The sequence below is a fragment of the Juglans microcarpa x Juglans regia genome, chromosome 4S, assembly GCF_004785595.1.
Source record: "Juglans microcarpa x Juglans regia isolate MS1-56 chromosome 4S, Jm3101_v1.0, whole genome shotgun sequence".
In the NCBI taxonomy this organism is placed as follows: Eukaryota; Viridiplantae; Streptophyta; class Magnoliopsida; order Fagales; family Juglandaceae; genus Juglans; species Juglans microcarpa x Juglans regia.
The window spans coordinates 2,010,777-2,021,978 of record NC_054601.1 but is presented as its reverse complement, the minus strand read 5'-3'; the positions used below and the strand labels follow the sequence as shown (position 1 = coordinate 2,021,978).

At 37.7% G+C, this 11,202-nt stretch overlaps 1 protein-coding gene and 1 long non-coding RNA gene across 3 annotated transcripts; one reads left to right on the top strand and one right to left on the bottom strand.

Annotated features, from left to right (window-relative positions):
• Window positions 1-248: 248 nt before the first annotated feature.
• On the bottom strand, window positions 249-6,849 carry LOC121263571. Of its 2 annotated transcripts, XR_005940296.1 has the most exons (3): window positions 6,152-6,217; window positions 1,807-2,076; window positions 249-1,692 (listed from the first exon to the last, which is right to left on the bottom strand). It is a non-coding gene; the product is annotated as an uncharacterized LOC121263571 (long non-coding RNA). The 2 variants fall into 2 exon arrangements; XR_005940297.1 differs by lacking the exon at window positions 6,152-6,217 and adding an exon at window positions 6,723-6,849 and having other exon boundaries at window positions 249-2,076.
• Window positions 6,850-8,031: 1,182 nt separating this feature from the next.
• LOC121263564 (exocyst complex component EXO70A1-like) lies at window positions 8,032-10,748 on the top strand. Its single transcript, XM_041166527.1, has one exon. It carries the CDS (start codon window positions 8,317-8,319, stop codon window positions 10,351-10,353), a length of 2,037 nt encoding a protein of 678 aa, XP_041022461.1. The 5' UTR covers window positions 8,032-8,316; the 3' UTR covers window positions 10,354-10,748.
• Window positions 10,749-11,202: the final 454 nt, after the last annotated feature.

The following is an 11,202-nucleotide window of genomic DNA, read 5'->3' as shown; positions in this document are numbered from 1 at the left end:
TAAAAAAAGAAGAAGAAATGTATTCATTGAACTATGAGCTGTCTTAATAGCCAAGGAAATAAACGCTATATAGCCGAATAGATGTCATACTTGTATTCTTCTAGGTTTACCTTTATCATCGTCTTCATCTTCTAATCTACCGCTAGTATTAGGATCCAGGTCTATAGCAATGGCAACTTGGTCATTATTGGCTTTGCGCGAACTGCAGACTTGAGGTGTAAGCGAAGTCCCTGGCACTGTCCTTAAACATCTGCAAGGATCCCACCACAATCGATCGTTTACATCAAGAGTAATCTAACCTTGAAAAAAAAAATATATAATTGCTCTACAAAGGGCATTGCAACTTAAAAAAAGAGGAATTTGGATATAAGATATAAGCGTTCACAACTATCAAAAGTAAAATTAAAGCAATGAACTAACAGTTAAACGAAATGAACCGAATGTCACAAAGGAGCATCCACATAATGTAAATAAAACCAAATAGTTCTAGTGCATACTTGTGGTCCATGAAGTGGGCCTGGAAGTACAAAGCAAATATCACTGTCTAACACATTTGAATGGGAAACCAGTGATAAAAGGTACTACTTAATTTGTCACTAACGCAAACTACCGAGTAGCGGCCACCATATATTCCAATGCCTCATCAATATCTGAACCAAAGAAATATAAATTGCACGATCCCCTTCATTTCCTATAAAGTTGATTTGGACAATTATCAATACATAATGCATTCCTTTGTTTTTACTTTTTCCCCCTTTTTGAGAGGGAGAAGGCCATTTCAAACAGCAATTGATCTGAAATGGACAAGCTTATGAAACTTAACACATCAAAGTTCATATCCGAGAAACTAAATGAGTATTATATATATATATATATATATATTAATAAAGTGACTAACGTTTCCAGCAACTAAAACTTTCTCACCAAAGGTTCAACTTCCAAAATCTGTAGAGCCGTTTTCTACAAAAATCATACTAACAGTTCTCAAACCTGAATTAGAAACTGATTCCCTTGACTTGAGCAAAAACCTAAACTCTTCTTCAGTAAGCCCCCTTATCATTTCCATGAGCTGCGACAGACTGATTGCGCTCACACCCACAACAGGTGGCACAATATGTCCACCAGCTGAACATTTAGTTTCACCGGGTCCATCAAGGCTAATATCCTCAACCATACAAGATTTGTCTGGCATATATAGTTCATTGTAACTTGTAACCCTCTGCGGCTGTCCTACTGTCCAAAACAGCCTGAGTCTTTTTCATAGTCACCAAATGGAAAAGGCATGGCGGAGTTTTCTTGGTAAGATGAACCTTCTCCCTTCCATTTTTTCATGGCAAGATTAGCAGATGAAATCCCATCTGCCTCGTGTAAAGACAAAATGGAAGCTGAAAATCCATCCAACAAGGTCGAACCAGCAGATGCACATACTTTTCCTGACTCACCAGTTTGCTCTGCTTCGCAGGATGCCTCCTTCGTGCCAGTCTTTACTGAAGCTAACCTTGAAAGAGCATCAGAACTTTCACAAGGCTCAGTAGCAGGATGCCTCCTTCATGCCAGTCTTTACTGAAGCCGACCTTGAAAGGGCATTTTCACAGGGCTCAGAGAAAGGAAGCCGCCATTCTCCTTCAAGCACTATTTCACTACTTCGACCAGATTGCCTCAATTCCAAACCACCAGGTTCCTGCGTTGCCCCTACCCAGCAACAAATGAGAATATAATTATACATCAAGTCTACATATCATATGTGCTAACCTACCAGAAATTGTATCAAGATACAAGTATAAAGAGAAGGAGGGCACAACCTACATCTGTTACCTGATCTTCCCTCGACTGAATCAATGACAGATCTGGCTCTCCAACTCCCAGCGAGCACGATACTGATTAATGAATAATTTCCAGGTCTGAATCATCATGAGGAGAAACTTCCTTTTAAGTAACCTGATACGATGCTTTTGATATGGTAGTGGATGATGCACCAGCATCAGGTTCATGCTGCTCAGCTTCACCATATTTTTTTGATGATTTTCTATGGCCAGTACTGATTTTGCTCTCCTTTTTCTGATGAAATTGTTGAAGCTGATGATGGAAAATTAAAATCAAAATTAAAATCTCCAATCAATCATTATATGTCTGGTTGTTAAAATACTGGGGAAAATTGGGAGGAAAACATAAGTTCCAAACCCCAGGACTGAACAAAAGGTTTGATCATCGGGAGCCTAAGAGGATACTATTCAAACCTTACCTTCAGCTCTATTATCCTAACAGCCAAACAAAGTTTGAGGAATCAACGTATAATCACTCCAGGAATAATATTATAAAAAACCCCAGTCATCTATACTTGCTAATTGCTGGGATACCAAAATATAATACAGAAACCAGAAAGTGGAACCTCAATTTTCTTTTGCTCCAGTCCCCCAAAAAAAGCAACCAGCTCAGTCATTCCCACACAGTTATTAAACCCGAAATTTTAGTTACATTATGAACTCAATATCACAGACTGCACAAATTACAACCTGTTCCTTTATTTTCCTAAAATTTCTCCGTGACCAAACAGGAAGTGACAATAGCAGTTTCAAACCTGGAAATGAAACAACTCCAGATCCTTCCAGTCAAGAGCATTCTCGAAGTATTAGAAGAAAGCTACTGAGAAAGAAATTGTATATTCAACTTGATGCCTTTACACGTGAGAGTTGGTATTTATACCATTACAATAGAGGAAAGTAAAGTAACTAATCTTGAACTAAAGACTTAGTTACACTAACTGACTATTTACTATTTACAGTAACAGAGTAAAGTAAAATGAAAGCAGTAACTATTTAACTACAATATCTGTGATAGTCCCCCTCAAGATGAATGGTAAATGTTGTGAACATTCATCTTGGATAACAAAGAATGAAATATAGCATATCCAAGTGGTTTGGTAAATATATCAGCGAGCTGATGGGAACAAGAAACATGTAAAGTTCTAAGTACTCCAGCTTGTATTTTCTCCCTGATGAGATGGCAGTCCAATTCAATGTGTTTAGTTCTTTCGTGGAAAACGGGATTTGCTGCAATGTGGATGGCAGCTTGATTATCACAAAAAAGTAAAGCAGGCTGAGGATGATGTTGATGAAGATCAGAAAGTAAAGACTGCAGCCATGTGATTTCACAAACAGTATAGGCCATAGACCTATATTCAGCTTCTGCACATGACCTTGAAATTGTTGTTTGTTTCTTAGATTTCCAAGAAATAAGAGAATCACCAAGAAAGATACAAAAACCAGAAATGGACCTCCTTGTATCAGGACAACTAGCCCAATCCGAGTCAGCAAAAGCTTTAAGATGAATCTGAGAAGTTGCTGAGAAAAAAATACCTTGTCCAGGAGCCATTTTAACATATTTCAGGATCCTTAGAGCAGCTTGCATATGTGGGACTCGAGGAGACTCAAGAAATTGACTCAAATGATGGACTGAATAGGTGATGTCTGGTCTGGTATGAGTGAGGTACAGCAGCCTACCAATGAGTCTTCTATAGCTTGTTCCATCCTCAAGTAATTCACCATCAGTTTTTGACAATTTACAGTGAGAATCCATGGGAAAACTGGCTGGTTTTGAGCCCAGTAAACCAGTTTCAGATGTTAACTCAAGGGCATATTTTCTTTGACATAGAGAAATACCCTTTTTGGATCGGGCAATCTCCATGCCTAAGAAAATTTGACAGGCCCTAAGTTCTTCAACTTGAAATGTGTACTCAAAGAGGATGTAATAGACTGAACAGCAGACAAATCAGTGCTGGCTAAAAGTATAGCATCAACATATACCAGTAGAGCCACAAAACAATCATCAGTTTTCTTTGTGAACAAAGACTAATCTGATTTGGATTGAATAAATCCCAAATCCAACAAGGCTTCATTGATTTAGAATTCCACTGTCGAGAAGCCTGTTTTAAACCATACAAGGATTTCTGCAGCTTACAAACCCGTGTATCCCCCTTTCTAAGATACCCAGGAGGTGGCTTCATATACACCATTTCTTTCAAATCACCATATAGAAAAGCATTATTTACATCTAAATGTATTAAATGCCAGTTATGAATAGCTGCTAATGATAAGAAGCATCTGACTGTCACCATCTTTGCAACAGGAGAAAAAGTCTCTAAATAATCAAGACCTTCCCTTTGAGTATACCCTTTGGCAACCAATCTTGCTTTATGTCTCTCAATTGAGCCATTAGCATTAAACTTGGTTTTGTATACCCATTTACAACCAATTGGGACTGTATTAGGTGGCAGGTCAGTGAGGGTCCAGGTGTTATTTGATTCAAGGGCAGCTAATTCAATAGTCATAGCATCTCTCCAATGAGAGTGCTTAATAGCTTGATGATAAAATTCTGGTTCTATATGAGATGAAATGGAAATGCTGAAAGCACTATGAGAGGGAGATAAATGTTTATAAGATAAAAAACCAGAAATATCATATTGATTACCTGATTTTGTAGAAATTGAGCCTGCAGAAGATGTGTTTGAGGTAGAAGCTGCTAAATTGCAGTGACAATTCTGCAAGTAACCAGGAGTTTTGTGCTGTCTAGTTGATTTTCGAAGAGGTGGAAAATGAACATTATCTTGAAGTGATGGAATTACTGGAATTGATGGAGAGGAAGTGAGTAACGGCTCAGTAGAATTATTAGGAGGTGTATTTTTTCTGAAATTGAATGATGGATCAACTTCAGATTGAGAAATAGAATCTGGAATTGGATTAGGTATAACAATGTCAGATGGAATGGATGAAGGAAGTGAGGATGATTTTTGCTGAAATGGAAATATAGACTCATGAAAGATTACATCTCGGGATATAAAGAAGACTTGTGACTCAAGATCAAAAAGTTTATATCCTTTTGTTCCAAATGGATATCCAACAAAAATACACTTCCTTGCATGAGGTGAGAATTTTGATCTATTGTGACTAAGAGTAGAAGCATAGCATAAGCATCCAAATACTCTTAAATGATAATAGGAAGGAAGATCACCATAGAGAATCTGATATGGTGAATTTTCATTTAGAATATGAGAAGGAATACAGTTTATGATATGTGTGGCAGTGAGAACACATTCACCCCAGAAAGTTAGTGGAACATTGGATTGAAATTTCAAGGCTCTTGCTACATTAAGGAGATGCTGATGTTTCCTCTCAACGATAGAATTTTGTTGAGGAGTCTCAACACAAGAAGTTTGGTGTATAATTCCTTTGGAACAGAAAAAATCAGTCATGTTAAATTCTAAACCATTATCTGTTCTTACACACTTTATTTCTTGATTAAATTGTGTATGAACCATATTATAAAAGGCTATGAAAATGGTTTTCACTTCAGATTTGGATCGCATCAAATATACCCAAGTTGATCTTGAATGATCATCAACAATGGTTAAAAAATATTTAAAACCATCATGAGTAGGTAATGAAAAAGGACCCCAAATGTCACAATGTATTAAATGAAATAGAAAACTGGATTTGTAAGAATGGACTGGAAATGAAAGACGTTTTTGTTTTGCTAGAGGACATACAGAACAAAGATTCTTATGATCATTTTTATTCAGAACAAGATTTGGAAGTAGTTTTGCAAGTACTAACAATCTAGAAGATGATGGGTGTCCTAATCTATTGTGCCACAAACTGGAATTGGAATCAGAAACAGAATTGACATTTGGTGAAAGAGCTGAATTACTAGCTGCACTCACTGATGATTGTTGCAGAAAATATAAACCAGCAGATCTTCTACCCTTCCCAATCATCTTCCATGGGGTAAGGCCCTGTATATAACAGATTTCAGGCATAAAAATGAAACAACATTTCTGATCAGCAATTAGTTTAGTTACTGAAAGAAGATTATATGCAAAACGTGGCATTCTCGAAGTATTAGAAGAAAGCTACTGAGAAAGAAATTGTATATTCAACTTGATGCCTTTACACGTGAGACTTGGTATTTATACCATTACAATAGAGGAAAGTAAAGTAACTAATCTTGAACTAAAGACTTAGTTACACTAACTGACTATTTACTATTTACAGTAACAGAGTAAAGTAAAATGAAAGCAGTAACTATTTAACTATAATATCTGTGATAGGAAATTCCAAACTATGTAGAATGAATAAACAAAGCAAAAGAAAAGGACCTTTTTGCGTCCTGCAGAGAGCAGATCAATACGGGTCTTGTTCTTGTCCATCCAATCCGTTCCGTTCTTGTCCCCCCACAACCCCCCCGGGTTGAGTCTCCACACAAATCACACACATGGACAAGGCTCAATGAAAATCACCATTACAGACACTGCCTCTGTACCGTGTCCGGAAAAATAAATAACTAAAAACTGAGCGAATTGATAAGCTTTACGGAATTGAAAGTTTGTCCTCGTCTAGTCGGGGAGAAAATAGAAGTAAATCCTATAAAACTCAAGCGCTCGTGTTAAAATTCAGAAAATCAGAAACTAAACTCGGCAAAGTAAAGTTCAAGCTTTACAGTGCACTGCCTAGTATTCAAAATCCCAGTTTCGTGCATTCTCCCAGCCAGCACACAGAAGGTAAAAACGTCTGTTTCCAATTTTCCACCAATTAAAACTTTGATAATCGGGCAGTGATTACAGACTTCAGCCGAACGAAAATCCAAAAAAAAAAAGGTATGGAAAATATAATTCACGAAACAATGCAAAAAAGAAAAAGTAATTCAAAACATAGGAAGTGAAAGCGTACATCCTCGTCGTCATGATCATAAGATCTAACGCAACCTTCTCGTTCTGTCCGTTGTCTCGGCAGGTGAAACGTCGAAAATAGCACTGTTAGTTTCATCTGAGGCGCTAAGCAAACGGTACTGCAAACGACTTCCAATGCAAGAAAGCCGAATAGGACCCCAATATGGGCTCGGACCCGCACTTGTCATTGTGAATGGACCTTTCAATTAGAGCACAGAAAGCCCATACTACGAACTACTTGGACACAGAAAGCCCATATTTATGTTATAATTCCTTGATAAAAAAAAATATATATATATATATATATATATATATTTGTAATGTATGGCTTAACCAATGACCAGCCTTTTTACCATTAGTTAAGTTTAAATATATATATAAATAAATAAATAAATGGATGAGAATCTAAGATCATATATATTTTTTATCATACTTTTGATATGGTAAAAATGTTTTTTCTTTGGTCTCATTGAACATCCATCTACTTTGAATTGAATTGTTTCTGACACTAGTTTATATAACCAAATTTAAATTGCATTTATTAGATTTTGGATCTAGCCGGAAAAAAAATGCGATTCGGTTGAACAACCTTAGGTTGTGTTTAGTTGTTAGACCCAATTCAATTTATTTCAAATCAATTATTAATGGAATCTACTACTTTTTTTAATTTCTCATAAAAAAAGTTAAACTCATATCAATTTATATCAAACATTTTATCTAAAAATTTAAACTAATCTCAACTTAAAAAGATTAAACTCATCTCAATAAAATTTATAAAATATTACTATTTATAACTCAAGTTAACTTATCTCAACATCCAAATGCAACAATAAAAATTCATTAAATTTTCATTTCATAATGACATATAGAAATCCAAATTGTAGGAAGTGTGAATCATTATTGGTGCTAGTTGGTAAGCGAATTAATTTGCATGTGCCGATGCTGACTTGAATTGATGGCAACCAATTACTGTAGGTTTTCTGGATTTTATTTGTCTAAAACTTTGTAATGCTCTTGCACATTTGGCTGGTACTGGTACAGGTCGAACTAAACGTACGAAAGAATTAGAACAAGAAGAAGAAAGTTGTGAGTAGAGAGCTTTCGTTCCAATTCTCAGAGTCTCATCTCATTTTGTCACCGATTCTCTCTCGAGGTTTCGATAATACCGATTCGGAACCCAAGCTCTCACTTTGACTTCTTCTCAGCTCAACTCCCTCCGCTTCCACTCGCACTCCGAAATCCCCAACTCACAGTCTCTATTTCCAAGCGAGTCCATCTCTATCTATCTCGCACTTTCCACCTTAAGAAGAAGAAGAATGGTTGCCGATTCGGTTACATAAATAACATTTCCCGCACCACTTCATGGTGCATGGTTATGATTTGGTGAAAGTTTGGTGAAGGAACGTTTGCAGATTTGTTCTTTTTTGGAACACTTGTTTGATGAATTCCCGAGAGATTGATCATAGGATTAACCATTGCAAAAACCAGCTGCTGATTAAAGGTAATGTCTTGCGAAGCTATTTGCTTTTCTCTATTCCATAAGATTTAGAGGTCCAAACCTCTGATTTCTTAGGGTTTTGGGGTTTTGTATTCAAATGGCGGAGTCTTTGAATGACAATACAATCCATTGTTTGATATGTGCTACCAAATCATTGAAACTAAGCTTAGAAAAGTCGAAGGCGCTAGGGTTAGCTTTAGACAGAGCTGGGCCTAGATTAGAAGAGATTAACCAAAGATTACCTTCATTGAGAGCTGCCGTCCGACCCATTCGAGCCGGAAAGGACGCCCTTGTTGCTGTCGGGGGCCACATTAATCGTGCAGTAAGCCCTGCCGGGGCGGTGCTCAAGGTTTTTGATGCTGTTCATGGTCTCGAAAAGGCCTTGTTATCTGACCCCCAGAATGATCTCCCTGGCTACTTGTCGGTGTTGAAACGCCTACAGGAGGCATTGAAGTTTCTTGGGGACAATAGTGGACTGGCAATTCAGTGGCTGGTGGATATAGTAGAGTATTTGGAGGATAATAGAGTCGCCGATGATCTGTACCTTTCCAATTTGAAAAACTCCTTGAAGAATCTTAGAGAATTGCAGAATGATGGGGAGAGGGCACTCCTTGATGGCGGGCTGTTTGATGCCGCATTGAATAAGTTGGAAAACGAGTTCCAGAGGCTCTTGACTGAACACAGTGTGCCACTTCCAATGTCTTCATCATCTCTTGGTAAGCAAGCGTGCATTGCACCATCACCTTTACCTGTATCTGTTATTCAAACGTTGCAAGCAATTCTTGGGAGATTAATTGCTAAAAATAGACTCGAGAAGTGCATATCAATCTATGTTGAAGTTCGTAGTTTGAATGTTAGAGAGAGCTTACGAGCTCTTGATTTGGATTACCTTGAAGTTTCAGTATCCGAGTTCAATGATGTGCAAAGCATAGATGGGTATGTTGCACGGTGGGGCACGCATTTGGAGTTTGCGGTGAAGCATTTGTTTGAGGCGGAGTATAAGCTTTGTATTGATGTTTTTGAGAGGATGAGATTGGATGTGTGGTTGGATTGCTTTGCAAGGATAGTTGCTCAGGCTGGTATTCTCGCATTTCTTCAATTTGGGAAGACTGTTACAGAAAGTAGGAAAGACCCCAATAAGCTTTTGAGATTATTGGATATATTTGCATCTTTGAACAAATTGAGGCTGGATTTTAACCGGTTGTTTGGAGGAGCAGCATGTGTTGAAATCCAGAACTTCACAAGGGATCTCATCAGGAGTGTAATTGATGGGGCAGCAGAGATGTTCTCCGAGCTTCTGTGTCAGGTTGAGTTACAGAAACATACCCCGCCTCCTCCAGATGGGAGTGTTCCAAGATTGGTAATCATCATTATCGATTACTGTAATAAACTGCTTGGGGACGGCTACAAGTCAATCCTAATCCAAGTTCTAGTCATTCACCAGAGTTGGAAGCGTGAGAAATTTCAAGAGAAGCTTCTTGTTAATGAGGTTTTGAAAATAATCAAAGCCATTGAGCTGAACTTGGAGACATGGATGAATGTTTACGAGGATATCAACCTATCCAACTTTTTTGCAATGAACAATCATTGGCATTTGTACAAGCACCTGAAGGGAACCCAGGTTGGGGATCTCTTAGGCGATTCTTGGTTAAAAGAACATGAACAGTACAAGGACTATTATGCCACAGTCTTCTTGAGAGACAGCTGGGGAAAGCTTCCCAATCACTTAAGCAGGGAAGGTCTACTTTTGTTCTCAGGCGGGCATGCCACTGCCCGTGATCTTGTCAAGAAAAGATTGAAAGCGTTCAATGAAGCTTTTGATGACATGTACAAAAAGCAATCTAATTGGGTTGTGTTGGAGGAAGATCTGAGGGAGAGGACATGCCAAGTCATTGTGCAGGCGGTTGTTCCAGTTTATCGTAGCTACATGCAGAATTATGGACCCTTGGTGGAGCAAGATGCAAGTTCCAGCAAGTATGCAAAGTACACAGTACAGAATTTGGAGAAAATGCTAATGTCTCTTTTTCAGCCAAAGCCCAGGAGATATGGCAGTTTCAAAGGCAGACAGCCAAGTGAGAAATTCAACAATGGAGTAAGAGATGATCTTCGTCGTATTGCCTCATCGGTTATGTGATAACCTGATTGACTTCACTCCGTCGTGGTTAATTTAGGACATTGCATTACCTTGAGCGATAGAACTAATGCACAGAAACTGCCCATTCATTTCCTTAATGTTCTCCCTTTGATGGAAATTTTGTAATTTGTCTGACCGTAATGAGGAATCGAGGGCTGTCTCCCATGCCCAAAGGGTTCTGAAAACCCATGAGATCTCAGAGTCTTAGTAAGTTATACAATCCTGATGGTAAGGTCAGTAGATAATAGATATACTTTAAGCCATAGCTTCTTCTTTTTTTTCCTTTTTCGTTGAGGTGTAACTGTGATCGAATTCTTTAGTCATCAGTTATTTTGGAATTAGGTTGTACATGATGTAGGGAACTTAAGGAAATGCTTGTTGTCAATTTTACCGGATGCCTGTTCTTGTGGAGAACTTACGTATGATAAGCCATGATCTTGGTGAAACATAACTGACGATGATATGTTTGTGTCTTATATCCTTTTCTTTCGTTCTTTCTTTTTTGGGGTTGTATGCATATCAAAGAGTATTAACAAATGTAATTTCTGTTAACTGATTCTTTTAGTATTAGTTTCAATTAGTTTCTGTAATTAGTTAGTAGAATTTGGTAGTAATTTGTTAGCAAAGTGCCATAACTCAATATTTGTATAAACACATGCACTGTAATAATCAAATTAAAACTCATTAATTCGATTTCTTTTCTCTGTTGGCACTTCCATTCTTCTCTCCCTAACTCCGTTTTTGACAATGCATGAGATGGTATTAGTTATGTCAGCGTTGAGGTTTCTTTCTCTTTTTCCCTTTTCAACTCATGATCCATGCGTTGTACTATAATATTCATGTAATATA

Bases quoted from the DNA above. Each gene is read 5' to 3' on its own strand.
- LOC121263564 (XM_041166527.1), top strand. From the start codon at position 8,317: ATGGCGGAGTCTTTGAATGACAATACAATCCATTGTTTGATATGTGCT.